Source organism: Nycticebus coucang, chromosome 10, assembly GCF_027406575.1.
Source record: "Nycticebus coucang isolate mNycCou1 chromosome 10, mNycCou1.pri, whole genome shotgun sequence".
NCBI classification, from domain to species: Eukaryota; Metazoa; Chordata; class Mammalia; order Primates; family Lorisidae; genus Nycticebus; species Nycticebus coucang.
In genome coordinates, this window is record NC_069789.1 from 13,037,862 (window position 1) to 13,064,557 (window position 26,696).

Sequence of the window (26,696 nt, forward strand, 5' to 3'; positions counted from 1 at the left end):
ATACAGAGTGACCTCTTTGGTTCCCAAGGTTAGAGTCCCTTCAATCTGAGACCTTGATTGATTGAGGGGAAGATTAAAAGAAGGTTAAGAAGAGCGTAAAATGAGAGATAATGTTAAAGATGGAGAGGGGAGAGGGTGTGGATTTTTCTGCTGGCCAAGATAAGAGAGGATGGAGGTGTCAAATGCAAGGATATTTTGCCTTCAATGAGAGGAAGGAAGTAGGGGTGTGTTTCCTATTAAAGCTGTAGATGGGAGAGCTGGAATTTTGAAGAGGTCTGATAGTAGATATAGTTTTCTATGGAAAATAGGGGCAAATCTATCTGCTGAAGGGAGCAGGCCTGAGAAGAATACTGAAATTTTGGACTCCTTGCAGGGAATGGGAGAGTTGGATGGACGGAAGCCACTGAGAGCTCAACCAAGTCTGCAGACCCTGACACCAAATGGCACGGTTTGTGGTTCTCTCCAGCAGTGCTTGGCCACCATGGGGGAACAGAGAGAGGCTAGAGCATCTGTCCATGTTGAGAGTGAGACATTGTAGAACATAGAAGTGCAGCTGACCAGCTCAAATGACTGACACATCCAAGAGGTGTGGACTGGACGGAAAGAAGTGAAGAATGTGGGCTGGAAGACTGGGAGGAGATGCTTTTGAGGAACTGGAAGCTTCTGCATATGAGTTTGAGAAGCGAGAGTGAAAACAGGAGAGTACTCAAAGGAGAAGAGGCTCAGGACACTGGAGTTTAGGGGGTTGGAAATTAATGTAACCTAGTCTATAACTCTCTGAAACAGTAACACACCACATAGTAAACTACACTAAGCAACAAGCTGCCTTCTTCAAAATTGTTCTGGCATCACGAGTTGGTTACAACATGGTGGACAAATCGCACATGAAGTTTAGTTTTTCACAAGACTAGGAATGAACAAGGCATGGGGGAAGGCTAAATTATTTCTTAATCTCATGTACTTTAAAGCCAACCTGCTTTCGGAAGACTTTTTTTTATAATTCCAGTACTCAGTGATCTCACTGCTCCCAGATTTCCTATTGCACTTGTTCCTTTTTAACTTTTTTTTTTTTTTGCAGTTTTTGGCCAGGGCTGGGTTTGAACCTGCCACCTCTGGCATATGGGGCCAGCGCCCTACTCCTTTGAGCTACAGGTGCTGCCCACTTGTTCCTTTTTATTATGCAACTTTCTTACCATTATATTATATATTATGCATATTCATGGGGTTCTTTCAGTCTGAGTTTTGTTTGAGTGCAGAGAACACATTCATTACTTCTAAATGGCTGCAAATGCTCAGTAAATAATATAGATTGATGAAGTGGTAACATCTCAGCCACTAAAGGACTGCCATTTGATTTTAGTAATTTTCTTACCCAGTTCAGCTAGACTTGAGAGAAAGAATTTGAACTTGTTTGTTAACATGAGTATAATCGGAAATATAATACTTGGTGGGCGGCGCCCGTAACTCAGTGGGTAGAATGCTGGCCACATACACCAAGGCTGGTGTGTTCAAACCCAGCCTGGGTCAGCTAAACAACAATGACAACTGCACCACCACCAACAACAAAATAGCCGGGTGTTATGGCAGGCGCCTGTAGTCCCAGCTACCTGGGAGTCTGAGGCAAGAGAATCACTTAAGCCCAAGAGTTTGAGGTTGCTGTGAGCTGTGACGCCACGACACTCTCCCAAGGGAGACATAGTGAAAGTCTGTCTCAAAAGAAAAAAATAAATGAATATAATATTTGGATTCAGGCAAAGGGATAAAAGAAGAAAGGAATTAGCTTCTCTCTTGCTGTCAAAAACAAAACAAAACAAGAAGCCCCAAATTAAATATATATTCATGGAAGGAACATTTTCTTTTAATTACAGAATATTGATGCTGAATTTGATCTAAAGCAGTGGTTCTCAACCTTCCTAATGCCGCAGCCCTTTAATATAGTTCCAGTGGGTTGCAACCCACAGGTTGAGAACCACTGATCTAAAAGATGGTTTAATTAAACCCTCTCATTTTACACATGCAGAAACTGACATTCCACAGAGAGAATGGACTGCTTATATCCTACCAGTACTGAAAGGGCAATCTCATTTCTTCGAGCATTTCACGAGGCACAGTACCTGGCTGCTCCCTTGAGCTTTGTAATCCCAGACAATAATGGTCCTTTCTGTAGTGGCAACGATTCGTTTCAGCTGTGACAGGTAATCACATCCTGTAATCCAGGAGGTATCCTGATGGAAAAGCATGGAATTGGAGGACATAGTGAATTTCCTTCTATGACATGGTGTTGGTTAATAAAGACTAGGTAGTAATAGTCTGATAAAAGCCTCATTTTGCTGCCTTATTTACAGAGGAACCTCACAGTTCATCCTGTCTGGGCGTTGAGTGGGAGGCTCCATTTTTTCCCCCTTTTAGCCTGACCTGTGTTTCCCAGTACCATTATCTGAAACTCATGCCGCTGGCAGGGCATCCTTGTGCACTATTCATTGCTGCAAGACCACTCTTACAGGGGCACAGGGAGACTGGACTTAGGTCACTGATGAAGCAAGCTCTCTGGCCCTGACCCCATGCTAAAATTTTTAACTAGAAAAGATCTTAGTGACTACCTGGTCAACGATAAGTTAAAGGCAATGAATTTGTCTTGCACAGGGGCCTAAAGACACCAAGCGAGCATGGCTGGGATCTCCCATTCATGAGCTACATGCATTGCCAGCATGTCCTGAACCTTCTGTAAAACCCACTGGAAATTCTAATGGTGTTTTTTTCAGTTTAAGAAATGGAGGCTCTGAAGTTTAAAGAGAATCCAAACTCCTTTGCCAGGCGGCATGGCGCCCTGCTTTGTAGTTGACTGCATTCAAGCAGAGTGAAAAGTCAAGCATTGTTCTCTCATAAATACACAGTGGGATTCTGCAGGCAAGTCACTGTAGCTTTACCACCACCTGCTACAAGGTCACTATTCTGATTAGCGATATAGACTAAATGAAGTACAAAATGGCACTAGAATTTTTAATGCTGCTTTCAACTTTGAATTAACACACTTTCAAATTGATTCCATTGGCTACCTCTTTGTTCTCATAATTTAAGTTGTGTTCGTTATTTAGTTTGCCTGATAGTGAGTGCTCAGAAAAGCTTAGGAGAAGCTTCTGTAGAAATGGTTGTGTTAGATGTTCTCTATCATTTAATAATATACTTGTGGACTAAAAGATGTAAGTGCTGTATAAAATCAGCCAATTATGTTAAACTAGAATATCTGCCTTTATTGTGTTGTCATTAGCCTGATTAGAAAGGCCTTTAAAATTGATTTTTTTTAAGAAAGCATTTGGATACATTTTGTTTGGTATTGTATTTATTCAGTAAAGTGTTTAATTAGTGCTAAGTGTGAAGTGGACCCTGTTGCCAAGCCCCAGCAAGAAATCATATCCTAGGTAGGGTTAAAACCCCAGTAAAATTGCCATATTTCACATGTCTTAATTAAGTTTGAATGTTAAATAAATTGTATATTCACTTAAAAAAAAAAAAAAAAGCTTAGGAGAAGCTTATAAATTGAAGCTTCCAAGGAATAACCAGTTTCCAAGCAACTCCCTGTAGTCAGTTTAACTCTAGAAAATAAGACCCCGTTCCTCTTTGCTGTTGCTCAAATCTTAGTTTTGGTCCTAATTAATACATGTAAATTTGCAGTGTATGAAACATGCTCAGAGCCTATTAAGGCACTTCATTGAGATTGTGATGAATTTTGAAGAAAACATCATCATAGTCCCAATTTTGATTTAATTAAGATTTTTTAAGACTGTACTTACTGTAATATTGGTGCTTGTCTGAACTTTCATCTATGAACAAAGGAAAAGAATAATCAAACCTAATTGACACTATAATTAGAGATGTAAATGCTGCCTCTGAAACAACACAATATCTCCTTGGTTTCATCTCACTTGCCATCCTACCGTCCATAAGCCTCCTTTCCCTAAAACATCTAGCTCTGTGGACTAACACACACTGTTCGGCCAAGGCTTACTTCTCTATGACTGATCTTTAAGCTTGCTCTTAAGAATCTTACACTTTACTAATTATCTCAATCCTTTCGTATGAAAACCACCTCACATTCTTTAGTGATTCAGAGGAACTTTTGATACCAAAAGTTGAGAATGCAAAATAATACTAACAGCAATGGCAAGAGGAGTTAAATAAATACTAAATAGATCAATAAACATATAGAGCAATGTAGAAAAAATATCATTGTTTCATTAGAAAATTCTCTTTCCATGTTATTGAGAGACTTAAAGAACATTCTAGCCAAAGGGTCCCTTCTTTCATTTATTAAGTTATCTATTGAGTGAATATCATGCCCCAGGGACTATGCTAGTTGAGACTCATAGATTTATCCCAGGCAGAAAGCTGGTGTAAATATGAACAGCCTTTCATACCCTTGAGGCATGATAATTGTTCCCAAGATGAAGGCAAATAGTTGAAGTTATTTCAATGAGCTTGTTTCTTTTGCATCCTCTCATGGCCTTGGGAATTAGCTAGCTACCCAGAAGAAATGGATTGTATAAAATTTTAAAAAGCAGATCAGAAAAATCACTGTTAGTCATGGCTACCTGCAGACTGTCTTTCATCTGAAAAGTTCAAAGAGATTTTTCTCACCAGAGACTTATTTCTAGATGGGAGAAATAAAGCGCTGCAAGGAAATTGATGAGCCGCAGAACGCACCACCTGTGGTTTCTTCTGCAATTTCTCTATGTCCAGCTTTGGTGGAAGTCGCCCGTGTAAAATCCTCTTCCCTTCTTGAAAAGCTACATCATCCTTAGATATATTCTGAATTTTTAATGTCTAGCTTTGCAGGAATTTTTATTGATGACATTCACAGTTTATATCATCAAGAAAATCCTTAACTGTATTTATTCTACTTCAGATAGAGCCAAAATTATGGATTAATAGATTTAATTAATAGAAGATTTTGAGTTATTCGTGGCTACCTTTTAATAAATCACTCCTGTGACCTACACTTTCAACTTAACTTTTCTCACTCAATGTGTCACCTTATTAGTAAGGCAGATGATAATAAAATGCTATTTATTCCTGATGTAGCAAATCTTAAGATATTTAATTTTTTAAACAATACTTTCTAATTTCATTCTCTTATTAGAAACAGAAATGAGTGTTTGCACATTTGCGAGTATATGTGCCTGCACCTTTAAGTTTGGCGTGTGTGTGCCTGGGTTTGTGTGTGTGTATGTGCACATTATGAGGCATGTCTTGAAATATGAAAATACAACCTCACTTATTTCACATAATCCTGAGCTATTTCATTATGCAGATCATAATTTTTCGTCACACTAGTTTTTAGATACCACATCTTAGTTCTGGTTTGGAAGAAATAAAAGTAAATTGACAAGAAGGGAAATAATTCACAGAGAGAAAGATTGAGAAGCTTTTTATATTTAAATGAGGCAAATTCATATTTTTTCTCATCATAGTAATTGCTTACATCTATGAGTGCTTCCAAGGATGCTAAGCACTTAATGAGCTTAAGTGGCTCGGTGCCTGTAGCTTAGCAACTAGGGAGCCGCCCACATACACCAGTGCTGGTGGGTTCGAATCCAGCCCGGGCCTGCCAAACAACACTGACAACTACAAACAAAAAACAGCTGGACGTTGTGGTGGGTGCCTGTAGTCCCAGCTACTTGGGAGGCTGAGACAAGAGAATCACTTGAGCCCAAGAGTTGGAGGTTGCTGTGAGCTATGACACCACAGCACTCTATCCAGGACGACAGCTTGAGACTCTGTCTCAAAAAAAATATATACATATATAAATAAATAAATAAATAAAATAAATATCTGGGGAAGGCTGTTCTGTGCGCTAGGCCAAATCCAGACTCCATACCCACACTCTGAAGGCCCCAGTGCTCCACCTCTGGGCGTCCAGAAGACCCTCTCCTCTGATAGTTTTGCCACCTGTGACTTCAACTTCTAAAAGACTTCCTGAGCTAGAGATTACCAAAGAGCTGAAGAATATTGTGAACATTTTAATCATGTGGTGATTATTTCAAGTATATCTACCTGTATAAAGCTAGTCTCCAGTTGGAAATGAACTAAATATTAGAATTTCTTTCACATTTAATACCAAATGTTCACCTTTTATTTTCAAGGTAAAATATTATATAGGGCATATCATCATACATTTTGTGGAAATCTCCTGTGTTTTGAAAGTGGAAGTCCAAGAAATTACATTGATAATAGCGTTGCGTTACATTTATATAGAGATTTATTGTTCATAAAGTGTTCCTACATTCATTATCCAGTTTGACCTTCATTCACTACAATCCTCTGAGGGAGAGAGACTGGTTCTATTGTCCTCGTTTTATAGATATGAAAAAGAGGTGTGAAAAGATATAAATGGCTCATCAGTTCCCTATTTAATGCCATAGCTACTTAAATAGAAGTGCTCGAATTTGGGCCTTTTTTTTTTTTTTTTTTACTCTAAGTCCAAGAGTCTTGATGGGACCTTTTATTACTTGATAGGGTGATGATACAATCACTTGGCTTGGGAATGTTTCTGATTTATCTGAGAAATTATCTAAGATCATCCTTTAATTGTGTCAGTGCCACATGGTTCAACCTGACAGCCAGAGGAACAATGCTAAACATGCTTACCAGTCCAAAAACTACCCTGACGTACATCAGTCTCCTCAATGCTCAATATTTGGCTTTATTTTTTGGAGTAAGTTTGAAATATGGTTTTAGGATTTACCTGATACACGCGTACAGGTGCATAACTCATAGAGAAAACAAAAAAAGAAGGAAAGAAGGGAGGGAGGGAGGGAGACAGAGCGAGTGGAGAGGAGGGGAAGGAGGAATTCAAGCTTTCCTGTTACCTGGCTGTTAAAGACTGTTATAGATCCTTTCTGAGTCGCTGTTAATAGTAAATCCAGTTGAGGAATCTTGACGATGCACTTAACTACATCTCGTCTGCTACTACCTGTCAATGTCATAATATTATTTTCAACTTCCCGCAGTAAAGATCCTAAAGCTAAATAACTAACATTTTCCTGGAAAGCCCCATGTTACTTAAAAATTAAAGCAGAATAAAGCCATAAACCCCAGCAACCATTGTTTGTAATTATCCCCAGAGTTACTGATTTGAATATAGAGCTTTCCAACTCAATGTGGTGCATGACTTCTCAGGCACGTGTGCACATTTCAGAGAATGAACCATCTTTTGGAATCTTTTCTATTTTGAGATTTTTTTTCACATCTCCTAGGAATCCTTTTTTTTGAACTTTTATCATAGTAGTTTGCACATAATAAAAACCTAATAGTATCTCAGGCTTTCTAGTATAAAAGATTGGAACTACAGTACTTTAATGTTGTAAGGCTTTTTTGTAATCTTGTGCATTTTGATAAAAAAAAAAAAAACACTAGACGCTTTCATAGTTCTATGCCCATGTACTGAATGATAATGCCATAAAAATTAGGCTTCTTCCCAGGGTATTAATTTTTATAATTGTAAACTCTTAGAGAAAAAAGGCAAGGGAACAGATCCCATTACTCCAGTATTACTGTCATCCACGGATCTCCACTGGGAAGATACTGCTCTCAAAGGGGTGCAAATCAGTTCTTGGTGGGGAGGACATGAGTAGATCTCCCATCCCCAAACCAGCTTCTTCCCAGATTCCTGCTTTATTTTTCTCTATAACTCACTTATTTACTTTTTTCTGTAGCACATATTACCATCTGACATGCTGTCTATTTCACTTGTTTGATTTTTTTGTTGTCTGCTCTCCCCAGTGGAATGTAAACTCTGTGATGTCAGAGATTCGTGCCTGTTTGCCCACTGCTGTGTCTGTAGTACTTAGAAAGGCTCCTGGACCCCCAACTCCTATCCAGAGGGAGGAAGCCAGCCACACTCTTCCCTGGTCACTGGGCCCTCCTTGAGCACATGGTGGCAGCAGGGACAACCCTTTTGTACCTGTTCTTTGATGAATAAGGACACTTAATCATTCTGTTCCCAAGGGCAGAGGCTGGGCTCTGCTGAGGCCTATGTGTGGGCTAAAGAAGTGCCAAGGGTGAAGGTGAGTGTGGTTCTCAAAGCACTGAAGTCCAGGTGCCTTGTTTGGGGACAATGGATTCGACCTAGAGTACACATTTCGTGTCAGAATATGGGATGACGTGCTGGAGGATGGGAGTAAGTTTGGGGGTTGCCTTTCTTCTTCCCGAACTTCTCCCACCTAGAAGGGAAGAAAGGGAAGAAAACACCAATGTGTCCACAGTGGAGAGGGATGGGAGTTCTTGGGTCCTAGGCTTAAATGTGAAAAAAGGCACAAAAAAAAAAAAAGAGAGAGAGAAGGAGGAGGAGGAGAGAGGAGGAAAAGGAAGGAGGAAGAGGAAGAAGAAAGAAGAGGAAGAGGAAAGAAGACAGAAGCAGCAGCTGCTAAATTGAGACAACATCCCTCTACAACTGGTCCAAACTCACATTTCAGAGATGTGGGGCTAAACTCCTGTAGGATCATCAAGGAGAGATGAGCATGTGGGAGGAGTTCTTTTTAGTGAAAATTTTAAAACTCAATTTTAAGAATATTTTGAAAGAACATGATTCTTGGCAGCACCTGTAGCTCAGTGGGTAGGGCGCCAACCACATACACCGTGGCTGTTGTGTTCGAACCCAGCCTGAGCCAGCTAAAACAACAATGACAACTGCAACAAAAATAATTATCTGGGCATTGTGGTGGGTGCCTGTAGTCCCAGCTACTTGGGAGGCTGAGACAAGAGAATCACTTGTCCAAAGAGCCCAAGAGTTTGAGGTTGCTGTGAGCTATGACGCCATAGCACTCTACCCAAGGTGACAGCTTGAGACTCTGTCTCAAAAAAAACAAGTAAAGAAACATGATTCTACTTGATACTGGAGTTTGCATTATTAAGATACCATTGTAGAGAGGTTTGAGCCTTTTCAGGAAAATGATTTTTTCCCTCTTACATTTCCTATTTATTGTCCTCCAGAGAAATGATAGTGTTTCAGTTTCAACTGTAGTAGAGTTTCTTCTGATACTGCATATGAAACTGCCACTTGCCCCCTTCCAGTTATAAAATATTGAGCAAGTAAATAAAATCAAAAGTGATTCAATGATAACATTGTAGTCTCAAAATTTATCTTGAGAAAAACATTCAAACCCATGCTAATTTGGAAGGGAATTAAAAATGTTACCTGAAATTACAATTCGCTGTTTTCTAGACACAAGGAAAACCAAATTTTCTTCATCAAGTTGGGAAGCAAGAGAATCTTCCTCAGAGGAGAAGTATCCAAAGATCTAAAATCCCAAACAACACATGTAAAGGTGAACAATATCTCAGAATTGGCTATAAGGTAACAGCTTCCATGTTGGCTGAATTTAAAGTCTAATGTGGATTAACAGCCAACATCTTGCTTTATAAATGTCAGGGGGCTCTCAATTTTTGCATGATTTTGAGCAGTGCATGATTTTTGAGCAGTTACTGATTTTTCTTTTCAATAGAAGACCTGATGCCCCAGACTAGTGTCCTTGCTCAGACTGATAGATCTATTAGGAAGGAGCTGGCGTTGATTTGGAAATCAAATCAGTCTTCATCACACAGGGCCCCAGCTAAGAACCTTGACACTGAATTTGGCCACTCTCAAATAACTATCTTATTCACTTTCCATGAATCTTTCAGGGCCATATTATTCATCCCTGTTAGGGAGAGTTTCAGAATTTAAGAGACTCTACAGTTTCTTTATTTAACTGTTCTAAGTTCTACTCTCTAGGCATTGCATGAGAATAAATTAGCAGGAAAGAATATCCTGAGGAAGAAAAGAGCTCTTTATTTGTGAATATATTGTCAAATTATATAACTCTGAGAAAGTAGGAAATAAGCTACATGTTCTTCAATTGTCTTATTAATAAATGGAAATAAAACTCTTATAAATGAGAATTAAAAATGAATCAAGGACTTTAAGATTTCTTTTTAATAAAATGCTTGTATAAATTCTGACATAATTAATATATCGTTAGCACTTAATAAAAGGTTAACAGATCATCATTATTATTATATTATTTTTTCAAAAATCCCTGCTCATTTTTCATGAGTACAAAACCTCTAAATTTAATATTTGATTGCCAACAAAAACTGAGAAAAGAGAAAGAAAATATCTTTATAGATTTTTATAGATCTATGTTAGAGTGGTCAGGCAGCTTTTGTCACTACAATTTCTTTGTCATCCAGATGGATGTTTCCAGTCAATACTCATGTATTGATCTGCCCCCTAGTCTTATGTCATTTGAACCCACAATGTGGCCTTATGGCAAAGGTCATGCATTGTGAAGTCAGGTGGTTCAGGCTGTAAGGTTAATTGATACTCTGAACTTGGACAAATACCCTCCCCCCCACACACTGAAGTCTCAAGTTCCTCATCAGTAGAATAAATGGACAAACTTCTGAGTTGTGTTTTGTTTGTTTTGTTTTAATGAGTTTTAAATGACATAATGCAAGTAAAACATTTTGCACTGTGCCTGGCACACAGTAATGTTTCAAAAACATGAGCTATTATCATCTTTATAAAGACTATATGGAGAAGACCTCATGGGATGGTAGAAAATAAATTATAAATGATATCGAGACCACAACCACTCAATGAGAAAATTAGACTCTCTCTAAGGGTGTCCAGAGAATAGCCACTAAATGAGATTCTCTTTAAGGATAGTACTTTAAAATCATCAGGCCACTTGAGGATGGAACTAGTTTTTCTGACAAGGAAGACCAGTCAAGTGAGCTCTGAGACAAATTGCTGGTGTAAGAAACTCGGCTATGCAAATTGAACAACTTCCACAGCCAATCAGCTCTAAGCAGGAAATTGAGTCTCCGCCCCTGCTAACCCGCGTTTCCCTTGGTTCTCCTTTCTTCACTCCGTTTAGAATCAATGATCTGTCACCTCTATCATGCATTTCCATAATCCTCTAGCCCTTCACACCACTGCCTCTGCCAGGCAAGAAACCCCACGGCTGGGTGAATCTAACAGCTGCATTCCTTGCACCCATGCTACCGTGGCTGATCATTGCAAAGATTTCCCAGCCCCATGGATGGGGCCATTGTCCATTCGCGAGCTCCAAAGTCCTGGAACTTCAGTTCCTCCCAGCCATCACCTCATGCGTCCTTAAGGTGGTCTCTTCCATTGTTGATGGACTCAATGTCAAGTCTCCAAGCTCATCAAACCTTTGACTCCACCTTCTGGTCGCTCTCAGCACCTGACCTCACCTCCTTCTCTTCAGATGACAGTAGAAGGCACCGGCACGATCATCTGCAGCTGCTTGCCACCCTACCCACACGCCAAGCTGGTTTTGGATTAATCCTTCCTTTTTTCCTTCCCCTTTAAAGGAAGATACATTTCTCCTTTCCAATGCTAATCCTTCCATCTGTCCTTGGCATCCTATTCCCTTTCATTTCTTCAGTTTGTCTCCTTTTTTCCTGCAGTATCTTCAACCTCTCCCTTCCTACTGACTTCTCCATTCAGCATTCAGACTTGTTCTTATCTCTCTCATCTTAAAAAATACAGTAAACCTTCCAAAGTCAACTGCAAGTAATACAAGAAACTTTCTCCAGCCCCCTTTTCTGAATGTTGCATTCCATTGCTGTTCCATCCGAATTCCTCTTATAGTTGTTTATTCCTTTTGTTCTCTGTTGACCATAACAGCAGACACAGAGTTTTTGAACTTTGACACTTTCCTCTCTGAATTAGTTTTCTGTTGCTGCCAAAACAAATTACCGCACATAGTGACAGTGCTGGTTTACTGCCTGTAGGTTAGAAGTCCAAATGGATCTCATTTTCCTAAAATCAAGGTATCAATAGAGAGGTGTTCTTTACTGGAGACTTCAGGGGAAAGAATCTGCTTCCAAGTGCATTCAGATGGCTGGTCTAACTCCATTTCCTTGGGGGCTGTCCCCTGGAGCTGCCCTTTTCTCCTAGAGCTCTTTATTGAATTTTAGTACCTGGGTCCCAGCATCACAGCCACAACAGTGGAGTAGTCCTCATGCTCTCTTTTGCCTGCCTCTTCTGTTTTTAAAGACTCCTGTGATTACTTTGGACCTTCCCAAATAATCCAGCATAATTTCCCTATTTTAAGGTCAACTAATTAGTACCCTAATTTCATCCATAAAGCCCCTGCACAGCAGTAGCTAGATGAGTGCTTGACTGAAGAACAAGGGGACAGGAGTCTCAGGGAGAGCACGTTTAGAATTCTGCCCATCACACAGTCATTTTATAAAGAGAGCTCGATACAATTTAAGTGACTTACACAATATAAACAAAAAAATGGGTGATAAATGTTAGCAGCCAATTGAACCTGAGATAATAGTGTGAAATAATAATTTTCAGGAACAATGTGAAATAACAATGATAATGATGATTGTCTCTATATTAATTAATATTAATGAATATAATGAATAAATTCATTAATTTATGATTATTATTAATTCCAAAGTTTCTTAGGGGTGGGAGAACTCAATGTCATATGCGGTGCCATCTAACTTGAAATAATGTCTTATATGTCTGTGATACCCATACTCAAAGAACAGTTTACACACAGTCATTTAACTTGATTTTTAATCTCTATGTCATTTTTCTGAGCATAATGATAATGCTTCTCAGTGTCTAAGAACATATAGGATCTGAGAAGAAACCCCGGAGCAGTGTCCTGTGTGAGATGTTAGTACATGCTGTAGGTTCTGGACACAAGTCCAAATCCTGGTTCTACTGTCTACCAGTCGCATGACCGCAAGCAAGTTCCTTCATTTTTCTGTGCTTGAGTTTTTCCCCTCTGTAAAATAAGGATAATCAGTAATAACTCCACCTTATGACTTGTTATAAGGAGTAAAGAGGAAGGAGATGATTAGATTACTTAGTAATTAGGAAGATTGGGAGGCACTTACATTGCCCCAAGTGCCAGACAGAAGCTCAATCAATGTCAACATTTAAGTCATTATAATTCATAATTTTTTTCACAGACAATACAGGAAACAACTCAGTACTGTCCCTCTTGCTAGTTGAAAACTGTTCGCTAAGCACCTTTGCTATTTGTCCAGACAATACATCAACCATGTATTTTATCACACATATATTTTATAGCCACATCTACGTGTCAATAGATAGAATGTGGACATTTGCTACTATGGATATGGTAAATTTGGTACTTTCTTTGTAATAACAGGATGTTATGTTGCTTACCAAAAGTAACTTTCAAAGGATACTAAAAACATAAAATTATTAAAATGTCTTTTCTTATAGGACTTTTAAAGAACTTTAAGTAAAATTTCTTGAGGAAAAATTTAAGATAACCACATAAACTCCTTTAGAAGAGACAGTGAAAGTTTCACATTTTCAAAGGAAATGTTTCAAGCAAATAATGTTGCTTTAGCAGAAAATACCCATTTTTCCTGTGCTGGGCTATACACTCAAGGATCTCACATTTCTTTCAACATTTTAAATTCAGTCTAACAATTGTATTTTTTACAATATTTGAATATTTTATGACCATTAGAGTATTAATTTTAACTATGTATTTAAAGGGCTTTCTTCATGCTTTCAGTGATTCATTTTTAACTACATTTTTTCCCTGATTATGTAAGGAGCATATGTTCATTGTAGAATATATAGAAAAAATGAAAAAGCAGATAGAAGAAAATAAAAATCTGCATGCAACTTTTTAACTCACCCTAGAACATTCTTTTAACAGTTTAGAAGTTAGAAAATATAATTTTAGATTTATAATAATTCACTTTAAATTCGCTTTTGAGGGGGAACATAATTATAGGCATCCCATATGGTGTGGTATGCCTCTTCTTTGAATTAATTTATAGTGTGCTCCTAAAAAACAATGCGTATATGACTTGTTCACTAGAAGCACAGATCAACGCAGCATTGTAGGAAAAGTAGATAAGGTTTGTTATCAGACTCTTCCATCAATTAATTTATAAACTTAAGGCGACCTTATTTCTTTGGATCTCTTTACATTTATTTTTTCTCATTATACATTGAAGGGGTAGGCATAAATGATGTTTTAGTTGAGTTCTAAGATTTCCTTATTCTGTGAATCTCAAATTCTCCAAGGGCCTTTGCATCTAAAAATTTAAAAAAAGAAAGTAAGAACCTTTTGTGGCCTTGCTATAACACTTTGGAATCAGATTTGTTTGTGTCTGAGTTTAAAAGAATAAATCTAGTTCTTATTACCTGAGAAGATTAATATTGGCTGATTAAAAAAAAAAAAAAGACAGTCATCTATACTGAAATGAAGTTAGTCTTCCAGCATTGAATTCCCATTTTACAGATGATGGGTCTCAGTCCAGAAAGGTTGGGTCACATGGCTTGAAACAGAAATACCTCTTAGGAACCTTGGCACAAATTGTTGGTGAAAATAATCACAGGACAATAAAAGAAAAACCTTCCTGCCCCAGTTTTTCAAGGTTCTTGTGACTCTTCATATACATACAGTGTGCCAGCAGCTTGTCATGAATTTTCCTATTAAACTTGTTTATGACTTATAGGAACCCAGGGATGAAACATGACAATATCACGTGAAATGATCAGGAAGAGGTGGAGAAAAATCTCAGCTCCAAGACCAAAACAGACTTTCTGTGTGACTTTTTGTGGCTTTAGGTAAATCAGCTAACCTTTCTGTGTTTCCTTTCCTCATCTTAATTACTGCAACAATATTTGCCTTCATAATCTATATTGCAGGGCTATTGTAAGGATTAAATGAGAGCCTGTCATTTGGGGGAAAAAGACATTTTACAAGTGTAAGAAGATTATGATGCTCTAACTGGAAAGGAAAAGAGAAAAGGAGAGGGAGCAGATGTCAGAGAGAATGAGCCTCCATTTCCTCATTTATTTATTTTGTGGGTTTTTGGGGGTTTTTTGGCCAGGGGTGGGTTTTAACCCGCCACCTCCGGCATATGGGACCAGTGCCCTACCCCTTCGAGCCACAGGCACTGCCCATTTCCTCATTTATTATCATTTATTTATTTCATTTATTTTTTGAGATAGAGTCTCACTATGTCGCCCTCAGTAGAGTGCTGTGATGTCACAGCTCACAGCAACCTCAAACTCCTGGGCTTAAGCAATTCTCTTGCCTTAGCCTCCCAACTAGCTGGCTATTTTTTGTTGCAGTTGTCATTGTTTAGCCAACCAGGGCTGGGTTCGGACCCCCTAGCCTTGGTGTATGTGGCTGGTGCCGTAACCACAGTGCTGCAGGCACGGCGCCATTTCCTCATTTATAAAACTGAAAAAAATCAGGATTTACTTTGGAATAGTATTTCATTTCATTCAGAGAACAAATTCTCAGACATTGGCAAATGGATGAGCCACTGTGTCTCATTTGTTGGCACTTATGGGGGCATCTTTAGAGCAAGGGTTTTCTGAATCTAAGTGTATAATATGGTATCAACAGACCTCTTCTAATTTCCTAAAAATGCATAAAGTTTTTTAGTATTGACACAAAGCATTTGTTACATATACATTTGCATATTTTTAGTGATCCAAAACCTATTGAACTAGATATTCATGTACATAAACCCTTGAGTGTAGGGGAAATATTTGTTAAGAAAATAGAAAATAGTGAAAATGTGTGATTCTTAAAATCAGGTCTACTCAAAATTTAGTAACACCAAATTTAGGTTACCGATATATGGAAGAATATCCAAAAGATTTACGAAGTGTTACAGAGCTTCAGTCTTGGGGGTGGGAGGGAAAGGCATTCATGTAGCGTACTTTCATGATTTAGGGCAGGGGTCCTCAAACTCCACATGAGGCAGTGTGATAGTATTTGTTCCCGTGTTGTTTTTTTACTTCAAAATAAGATATGTGCAGTGTGCATAGGAATTTGTTCATATTTTTTCTTAAACTATAGTCCGGCCCTCCAACAGTCTGAGGGACAGTGAACTGGCTGGATTTATAATTTTAAAATACTTGGATCTGCAGTATCCAGACTTCTCTTTGTACTCTTGCCCAAATTTAAGGTATGGGCCTGCACTTGTAACCCGTCTGTCAAGCTAGTTGACAGTTAAGACTTTGACATCTTATTCCTCATGTGAGCACTTTCAATTACAGCAGCTCATTTGATTATTTTCATTGATCTGATATTTAAGAGTCGCGAAGCTTAACCTTAGTTCTCTCATGGGTGTGCTCATGGAGTACAGTGTCAAAAGTCTTCTTCCTCGCTGATGTCTTTGGAAATCAAAGACAAATCAGAATATGGCATAGGTGATTTAGCTATTCCTCTTATATTAAAGACTAATTTGAAATACTCATGGCTAGTCAGTTAATTATGTAGGATGAAGTAACCTTACAAAAGTACTACTCCAAAAATTAAAAGTTGGATTCCTTCTATCAGAGGTGGTTAGATAAGGTTTCTCCATCTTTTATTTTCCAGGAAAGATCTGTCTTTGCTGATTGAAAGAAATTTCTTCTACCTTTTTTGACATTTTCTGTGCTGCCCAGTAGAAATGAAAACGTGAGTTTCGTATATAACTTTAATGTTTCTAGTGGCCACAATAAAAATGTTTAAAAAAGAGGAAATTAGTTTTAATAATATATTTTATTGAACCAATATGTACACATAACTTCTGCATGTAATCAATACAAAAAGTCATCAATGAGATATTTAACTTTTTTTTTCTATACTATGTCTTTGAACTCTGGTATATATTTTACACTACAGCTCATTTCAATTCAGACTAGTTACATGTCTGGTATTCAATAGCCCCATGTGTCTAGAGGCAAATGTTTGGGACATGCAGGTCTAGAATTTCTAAATGTTCAACCTCAAAAGTTATGTTCTTTCCTGTCAATGCTTTTTTATGCTACAGCTTCATTAAGGATAACTTCAAAATTTCTTAGTCATTCTTTGAACAAATCTTAGTTTGAGATCAATTAAGTTCACAATCCCATCCTAGAAAGTGCTACGTATATCACTGCTGAACATCATCACTCTGACCACCTTGGAAGTACTCCCTTTGGGAAGCTATGCAATGGCAACAGTGCTACTCCACCTATCAGGGCATTTTTTCTAGCACGAGTTAATGAACATTATTGTCAGAACTTCTATGAAGACAGTTCTAAGGACCATTCCAGAAAAACAGTTCCAAATTTGCTTTGAAGGTTGGACTAGGCACTGGAGTTGGTACAGCTTCCCCAAGGGGAGTACTTTGAATGTAATCAGAAGACAGCTCTGAAGACCATTCCAGAAAAAAAGTTCCAAAATTGCTTTGAAGGTTGAACTAGGCAGTGGAGTTAGTGCACAGATTCCCAAAGGGAGTATTTGAAAGTGACTGTAATGATATTCAACAATGAGGTATGTAGCACATTTTCTAGGATGAGTTCACAAACTTAGTTGTCCAACCTCATATATATATCTGTCTGTTTTTACCTAAACCATCTAAGCAGGGAGACATGTTAAAATCCCAACCAAATCTTTGTTCATATCCTTAGTAATATCAACAGGCACTTAGAAGTTCTATTTAGAACTTCAGAATTCACTCTAATTTTAGTAATGTTTATAACTCATAATTAGGTTCCAAAAAACAGATCACTGCTGTGTAAAATTCAGCTAACCAAGCTGAAAATCTCTTAGAAACCTACAACTCAAAATCCAAGACATTTTAGAAAATTGACCATAAATACATGATAAGATCTTATAAAACATTTATATAGAAGCAAGAGACTCCTATATAAAATAAAAAGGAAAAAAGTAAAAGCAGTAAGCTCAGTAATCAAAATTTATTATCTTTGGGCTTGGCGCCTGTAGCACAGTGGTTATGGCACCAGCCACATACACCAAGGGTGGCAGGTTCAAACCCGGCCCAGGCCAGCTAAACAACCGCAATAAAAAAATAGCTGGGCACTGTGGTGGGTGCCTATAGTTCCAGCTACTCGGGAGGCTGAGGCAAGAGAATCACTTAAGCCCAAGAGTTCGAAATTGCTGTGAGCTGTTACACCATGGCACTGTACCAATGATGACATAGTGAGACTCTGTCTCAAAAAAAAAAAAAAATGTATTATCTTTGAATGTGAGCTTTGTGGTAACATGTACTACAGAAAACTCTTTCCCCCTTCTATCTTCTCCTATATCTATTCATATATATTGTGCATTCATGTTTTAAACTCATGGCATAGTCAAGTAAAGACTTAAGTGAAAATCATGTTTTACTTTTCATTTCTTGCAAAACTCGACATGCTTTTAAAGTATGCACCACAGTAGAATCTTCAACTAGGTATCAGAGACTTTGTTAGTACTCACCAGAAGTTTATGAGAATGGTTTTCAATTTCTACGAGCAATCCAAAATATTTATAAGAATTATCAAAAAAAAAAAGAAGATATATTGAAATTCAATTGCTTGTGTGAGGGAATTTTACTGAAATTTCATTAAATATACAAGTTAATTTGGGTACAATTCCAATCTTTACGAGTTGAGCCTTTCAGTTATTCTCCTTACGGGAGTTTACTCTTTCAGTAATGTTTCATAAACTTCTACTCTGCATTCCTCAAGATTTATCCTTTGATAGTTTCTCCCACTTATTGCTCTTATGAATGGAATCTTTTTTTTTTTTCATGTTAGTTTGGTGAGAGGGAGCAGTGGTTATTATTGATGTTTATGGAGGTTATTGATTCTGGCATGTTTACCTTCTTTGAACTCTCTCGAACTTTCTTCCTTGCTCTAACAGTTTGCCATATGATTCTTTTGGATATTCTTGATAGAATACAAATAATGATGTTAATAATACAGTTAAACAGTTACCTGATTTACCCACTTTCAATTGTGGGCAGTAGCCACGTCTTAATGAGTGTAAGCATTGAAACATGCCAGGTACATACTGTGGTTAGACTCCAGTGGGAGTGACACTTTGTTTTAATTATTTATTTTGAACTAGGAAATGATATCTGGATTTTGTACTATCATTAAAAATACTACCTCACACCAGTCTATGGAAGCATCAGGATTGCTGCAGAGTTTCCTGTAAAAGCATTTCACATCTTGATTCTTCACTTCTGGACCAAAGAGTTCCTGTACCGCTGCATAAAACTTGTCATAATCAATCGCCTCTGCATTGGAAAAAGTAAAACAGTATTTTCATCAAATTTCAAGAACTATCTTTATATTGCAGCTGCCTTTTTTATTTCTTAACCTTCTATATTCTTATTTCAACGTATGAAAACCAAATTTATTTGCATTTGAAAAAGCTTGTCTTTGGAAACATAACCAGGCCATCATTTAAATCAGAAGAAAATATTTTACTTTGGTATTTTGTTCCTTCTCCGTAGCTTTTACGCTATTTAGGGAGGTCCCCCTTACCCCCTGAAATACAAAGATAAGAAAAGGAATTTCTTTTTTTCTCCTATTGTAAAAACTTTCACCAATTGGAGTACCGGCTAGATTTTATCTTGAGTGGAAGGTAGAAGTGTCCAAAGAGCAGTTCTTTTATTATTATTATTATTATTAAGAGGCAGGGTTTTGCTATGTTGCCCAGGCAGGTCTCAAACTCCTAGCCTTAAGCTATCCCCTGTCTTGGCCTCCTAAACTGCTGGGATTACAAGTATGAGTCACTGGGCCTGGTGACAGAAGACATCTGTGATTGTTACAGCTAGGGGTGGGTGTGCTGCTGGCATCCAGCAGGTAGAGGCCAGGGATGTTGCTAAATATTCTGTAATGTGCAGGGCAACCCCTATTACCCTTCCCCCCACACAAATATACACAATCAAGAATTATTCAGCCAAAAAGTTGGTAGTGCCAAGGGCAGAAACTCCATACTAGAATTCTGGTTTTAAAACACAGAAAATACTGTACTACAGTAGTGCTGTTATCTGCAATTTTGCTTACCAATGTTTTGGTTACCCATGGTCAATTGAAGCCTGAAAATAAGTTTTAAATTGTACACTGTTCTGAGTAGCAGGATGAAACCGCATGTAAATCCCCCTGTATCCTGCCCATACATACTGTACACCCACCCACGCAGACCCCATTCATCACTTAGTAGCTATTTCAGTTATCAGACCAACTGTCATAGCATTGTAGTGCTTATGTCCTAGTAACTCTTATTTTACTTTATAAAGAACCCCAAATAAAAGAGTAGTGATGTTGGCGATTTAGATATGCCAAAGAGTAGCTGTGAAGTGCTCCCTTTGAGTGAAAAGATGAAAGTTCTCAACTTAATAAGGGAGGAAAAAAAGCAAATGCTGAGGTTGCTTAGGTCTAGGGTACAAATCTACTTGTAAAATAGTGAAGAAGGAAAAAGACATTCAAGCTAGTTTTGCCGTCATACCTCAAATTGCAACAGTTACAGCCATAATCTGTCACAGGAGATTAGTGAAGATGGAAAAGGCATTAAATATGTGTGTGGAAGATGTGAACAGAACCGTGTTCCAGTGGACAGCAGTTGATTTCAGCACTATCTGTGGTTTCAGGTATCTGCTGGACATCTTGGAATTGTAGTAGTTTACAAAGCCTGGCCAAGTTTATCGTCATTCAAAGAGCTAAAAGATTCAAGTCTTGGCTTGAACACTTAGAAGTTGAGTTGACCTGGGTAAATGATTTATCTGGACTTCTCTTTTTTTCACAAATAAAACAAACATAATTATATTTATTGAAATGATTTATAAATTATTAAATACTAACAAATAATACTTGTTTGGGCTTGAACATCCAAAGTCAAGATTTTCCCTTCCATGTAACTATGCAGTCTGGTCCACGGAGACCTGGCTGTGCTGTCCTTTTAGCAGTTATATGGGCCCTGCTCCTGTTATTATAACAATGGGATTTGTTCTGGTAATCTACTGCTCTGCTGTTTTGCCTACTCTTCTTTGTTGCCCTCAAAGACAAAGCTGCATCCTTCACCTCTTCGCTTGGACTTGGCCCATGGTGCTGTCCTCTAAGTTCTCCTCTGGAGTCTCTGCTACTACTACATGTATTCCCGGCAGACCACTGTGCCATACATTTTCCTTATGTTGGTATCCTCAAAGTCCTTCCTGCCTAGAGACACAGGGGTGACCAAGACAATGGAATCGTGGTGAGGCAGCAACTTTACTGCTGATGAAAGTCTTTAGGGTCTCCTGATACCCTCAGGTCCAGAGACAGCAGTGTGTCACATATGGCTTACTAATGGTCACTGTGTACTACTGAGCGTCCCAGGTCAACCAGTGAGCCGTGGAATGGCAGAAGCCACAGGAGAACTCTGAGATGTCATTTAGTCCAGTCCTCTAATTTAACAATTGAGACAACTTAGGTTCAGAAAAGTGAGAAAAAAGCTTGCTCAAGTCCACTTTGCTAGTTAAAGACAGGGAAAGAATAATTCAGGTCTTTAGTCCCCTTATTTAGTCTGTGCTACTAAGTTCTCTGATGGCTTAAAACATTTCCCAGTGCTAATCAACAGGCCCAACTGGACTGCTTGGAAATCACTGATCTTACCTTCTTTTTGGACAAATATGCCTGCTCTCTCATCTCTTTTGCAGGCTGCTGTTTTTTCAACCAATTTTTCAAACGCTTTCAAGGATGCTCTGAAATTGATAACCTGAAGTGCAGCATTCTTTTCATCCATGGTGTTCATAGGGAAAGAGGGAACCCTTCAGTTCTGTACAGAAACAATACTGCAAATTGCCAATTTGGAAAGTCTTCCTGTTGTTACAATGCCTCCCTGCTGTCTCAGTTTTTGTCCTGGGTCGCATTCCTTTGATCTTAAAATCCCATACTGTGGGTATCAGAGTTGCCACTGAGATATTAGCAAGGAGGAAATCTGACCTAGGTCTGATGCATTTCATGTAGACAAACATTTCAGTAAAAACCCTGACCTCACAATGTTTCCAGCATCCTCCATAAGACCCTCATTGCATCATAATATCTCTGTAACATCCTCTTTCCCTCTCTCCTGTATCTCTTCTCATCTTAAACTTTTTGCCTTCCTCACAATGTTGTGGAACGGAAAGTTTGCGCTTATCCCTACAGCTGTACTGGATATGGAAACTTGAACTTCTAATGATGAAAATGTATTTGAGCACCTGCCATTTCTACCATCAATGAAGACATTTTTCAAGGTCAGAGGGAATAAAAATGTCTCTGCTTTTAGGCATTATCCCTTCAATGACAGTAATAAAGTGAGCCAAGGCAGAGGAAGGAATATTTCCTGATTGGGAGGTAAGTTTTTCAAAGTAAGGTGTTCACTGAATGAGAAGAGACCTTTCTGCTTACCTCCTTTTCTCTAATTGCAATCTCTCATCCCATTCAGTCCAACTGCTATTGACTCAAGTTTTCCAGTTTTCAACTTTTTATGTATGAGGAGTAGTGATCTAATGTTTTATTAATAATTAACTAAATTTGTATGGTTTAGGTTACTTAATTGAAGTTCCTACCCTTTGGTAGTCCATCCTTTAAAACATCCTGTAAGACTTTGCATCCAGACATGAAGTAGATGACATTTAAGGATGCCTCCAATTCCAGAACTCTGTTCTTGCTGTTCACCTCCGACTACTATTTATTCAGAGAACATCATAAGATTTTATGTAGAAAAAAAAACTCTCACAACTTCCTTTCTTCTTTCTTATTTTTCCATTAAAGCTTTCAAAGCACTGTGCAATGACATCCGAAGGACCATGATGTTTACGATTCTAATGTACACATCCATCCATCCATCCATCCATCCATCCATGAGCAAATGTTTACTGAACACCTGCTTCATGCTAGGGGGCTATTTTAGGCACTGAGGACACAGAAATGAACAAAATAGCTACTTGAACTTACAGTCTAATGGAGAAGACAAAGAAATAAGCAAATAATAGGTCAGAAGATGGTAAGGGCTATAAAGAAAGATGATAAAGGTGTGTGTTCTGGGGTTGGGATGTAAGTAAAAGTAAAATAGGTAGGGAGTTCAGGAAAGGCCTCATTAAAGGCAAGACATGTGTGCAGAAACTAGTGAGGTAGCGAGCCAGGTGGATAAATGAGGGAATTCTAGGGGAGAGCAGGTCTGTAATCCCTAGATCAATGTGTGCTTGACATATCTAACAGACCAAGTGGACAGTGTGGCTAATGCAACGTGGGAAGAAAGAGAGTGAGGGAGAGAGGGTCAGAGAGTTTGGGGGGTGAGCAAACAGCTCGGGACCGTAAAGGCTATTGTAAGGACTTTGGCTTTTACCCTGAATGAAATGAAAAACTTGAGTAGAACAATGACATGATTTGGATTACATTTGAAAAGGATTGCTCCAACTGCTTTATGGAGAATAAACCTAAAGGAAGAAAGGATAGAAGCAGGAAAGGCAGTTGATGTGGCAAGTTCAGTAACCCAAGTACTGAAGGTTAAGAGATGACCAGTGGCTTAGATTAGGGTGCTGGATGCCGGGAGCCAAAACATATCACAAAAATGCCCCTTGCTATCTTGATTTTACGAGCAAACTATTCTCAGGAATTCAACCCTAAACAGCAATGGTACTTTCCCCTTGCATATCTCCTCAAAAATGCACCCCCCGCCTTAGGGTCCTTCTCCTAGTAATTTTCCAGAAACTAGCCCCCTCCCCGCCCTGTTAGGAATAGCCCTTAGTTACTTCCTCGTTTGTGTGCTTATAAGCCCAGCTGAAAAATAAACTCGACGGAGCTTGATCAGACTCTTGACTTGCTCTCATTCTTTCGTGTCTCTTGTCCCCTCATTCGACTGACCCCTTTGTTTCCCAGGTCCCCGTTGAATTCCCCGCAGGCTGGGGCAGCTGGAGATGAAGGTAGTGTGAAGTGCTCAGATGGGTGTGACAGGATTTGCTAATGGATTAGATGGGAGTGTGAGCCCAAGAGAAAAATCAGGAAAACTCCAGTTCTGGGCCTGAGAAACTGGAAGGATGGCATTAGTATTTACTTTGTTTGACAGAAAGCTGGTCAGAGGAGATTTCAGGTAAAAAAAATCAGAGTTCAGTTTGGAATATGTTAAGTTTGAAGTGTCTATTAGATAAACAATTGTGGATGTTGAATAAGAGGTGGGAGTCCAGGGTTCAGGGGTGGACAGGATGCAGATGGCATTAAAAGCCATTTGACAGGATGAGAGCATCTGGGGATCAATGTGGACAACCAAAAAAGCAAGCTGAAAATTGACCCTGGAGCATGCCAGGGGTCAGAGGTCGGAGTGATCAGGAAGAACCAGGGACAGAGGAAGGAGGAGCCGCCTGAGAGGCAGGAGATCTAAGGGGTTGTCTCAAAAGTGCTACTAAAAAGACAATCCAGTTATCCAATAGAGAGACTGAATGGAAGAGAAAGGAAGGAGGAGGAGACCCTTAGATCAAATGGGACTTTAAAGAAACACCATCCACCCACAGTGTGTGGACTGTATTTAGATCCTGACTCAACAACCAAACTGAAAAATAATTACAACATTTATTAGACAATTAGAACAAATTGGAATGCTCACTGAATATTTGATGACATTAAGAAATTATTTTTTTCTTTTAGATTTGATAATTATATTTTGTTACATTGTCTGCCTTAGTCCACCCCTGCAGCTAAAATTACAAAATACCTTGGACTGGGTAATTTATAAACAACAGAAATTTGTTTTGCACAGTTCTGGAGGCTGCAAAGTACAAGATCAAAGCTCTGACAGATTCAGTATCCAGTGGGGGCCCGTTCCTCCCAGACGTGACCTTCTAAGTGTCCTCACATGGCCAAAGGGGTAAACGCCCATTTACAAGAGCACATCGCATTCACGAGGGTGGAAGCCGCGTGACCCCAATCACCTCCCCAAAGGCCCACTTGCAGCACCATTACCTTGGGGGCTAGATTTCAACATAGGAATTGGGGAGGAGGGCACAAAGTTTCAGACCATAGCATTGTTAATTGTGTGATGCTATAGAGTTACATACTGAAATATGTAGAGATAAGCATTGAAGGATGAAGGAGCTGTCAACTTTGCCAAATACTCCTGGTAGTCTCCATAGGAAGAGGTCTGAAAATTAACTATTGGATATGGATGATAGTGACCTCAAGAAAAGCTGTCTCAGTGGATTGGTGAGCTAGAGAGAAGAGTAGAGAAGAGCAGCCAGAGGTAGAGTAGAAGGAAAGGGTGGAGAGAGAGCAGGTATAAAAACATGGATGGCAGTGGGTTTGGGGAACATCTTAGGGGTAGAAGCTGAAGCAGCTCACAGCTATTATGGCCATTTATGAAGCTGCAGGTTGCATTTGTACTTGTATTTTCTCAATTACAAAAACAGTATACCCCAAAACTTGAGACATTAAAAAAAATCACTCATGTTTCTTCCACTCTTAAAAACTATTAATTTTAGAAAATTGACTCCTAAGCGTAGGCTATATACTTTGACAATTTTATAGTTTCGATCGAACTATGCACATTATTTAAATTTTAATAAATCTGTCCCCATGTTCCTAAAACCTTCATAACTTTTTTCTTTTCCATCTATTTTTCTCAGGCAAAATTTTTATTATTTTATTCATTTATGTATATAAATGACTGTGAAAGATGATTGATACAAAAATTGAGAACCAATACACAGCTACCTACATAAGGAAAGAAATGAGATTGTCACTGTCAGAGAAAGACTTGGAAAAAAACTAATACAAACGATGGTTCCTCTGAGCTACTTTGGCTTCAACTCCCAGAAGTATTAAAAGAGGCCATATGTATGAATCACCAGGTGCTACCATGACACAAGGCCTGTGGTTGGGTGTTCAGCGGGTCTATCGCGTAGGCCAGCTACCAACCATCTGGTAGAAATTGAGGGCAATAGGTTGCTCTCCACTTTCTGCTTCTGAGTTCCATGGCCAACTCCAGTTCTCAGGATAAATGAGTGAAAATCTTGTCTGGAAGGAAATGGGTATTTTCAGCTGATGCATATAGCAGGGCACAAAGACATGGAAGAAGCTTCAACTCTGGCTGACCAGGTACCACTAAGAATCTGGGTCAGGCTCACTCTGGAAGTTTCAGTATAAAATGATGATCGAGCAGGGGCCATTGTGGTGACAACAGTCCTTTGCAAATATGTCTCTTGAGTCACATCACTTGTATACATTGGGGCAAAGCTGTTGATGCTGACATCTCCTTTTACCCTCATTTTGGGAATTCCTTATCCTTAAGCCTCCATCCTAAGACTTATGTCTTTCTTTGCCATGGTGTCTTCCTTCATTTTGGTGCCTCACATCTAGAAATAGTGCCTGAGAAATAAATTTTTGGTAGTTGTGTGTCTGAAAATATACTGACCTTCCCATGCATATTATCCATATTTGGTTGGGTATAGAATTCTAAGTTGACAATTGCATTCGTTCAATATTTTGAAGATAGTATTCCATTGTCTTCTTGCGTCTCGCATGGCTATTTTAGGATGTTCTGATCAGCTTCTTTTGCTGATCATAAGCTATCCTGATCCCTGATCTTTTGTATATAACTTGCTTTTATTTCCTCTTCTTGGAAAACTTATAAATGTTCCTTTTGTTCCAGTGTACTAGACTTTCATTATCATGGGCAACATGTTTTAATTAGTCATCATGTCAAGAAATCGAATGTTTTCTCTACCTCCTTTGTCATCTAAACTCTGTTTTTAATAGCAAGATGACTACAAATGAGATTACATTTTTTAAACAAATACAATGGAATGTCTGTAAGTTGACCACCCAAGAGACTAACAAGCTGGTCAACATACGGAGGTGGTCAACATAAGGAACTACGCCTGCT

At 38.7% G+C, this 26,696-nt stretch overlaps 1 protein-coding gene across 1 annotated transcript in view; it reads right to left on the reverse strand.

The window, feature by feature from the left end:
* Window positions 1-21,590, reverse strand: part of WDR64 (WD repeat domain 64) — a 140,024-nt gene extending 118,434 nt beyond the window's left edge. The window contains exons 1-6 of the mRNA XM_053606402.1: window positions 21,452-21,590; window positions 18,962-19,092; window positions 9,194-9,296; window positions 6,867-6,970; window positions 3,792-3,821; window positions 2,115-2,225 (exon numbers count right to left, since the gene is read on the reverse strand). Of these exons, the coding sequence (XP_053462377.1) occupies window positions 2,115-2,225; window positions 3,792-3,821; window positions 6,867-6,970; window positions 9,194-9,296; window positions 18,962-19,092; window positions 21,452-21,590 (618 nt within the window). The remainder of the gene's footprint in view (window positions 1-2,114; window positions 2,226-3,791; window positions 3,822-6,866; window positions 6,971-9,193; window positions 9,297-18,961; window positions 19,093-21,451) is intronic.
* Window positions 21,591-26,696: the final 5,106 nt, after the last annotated feature.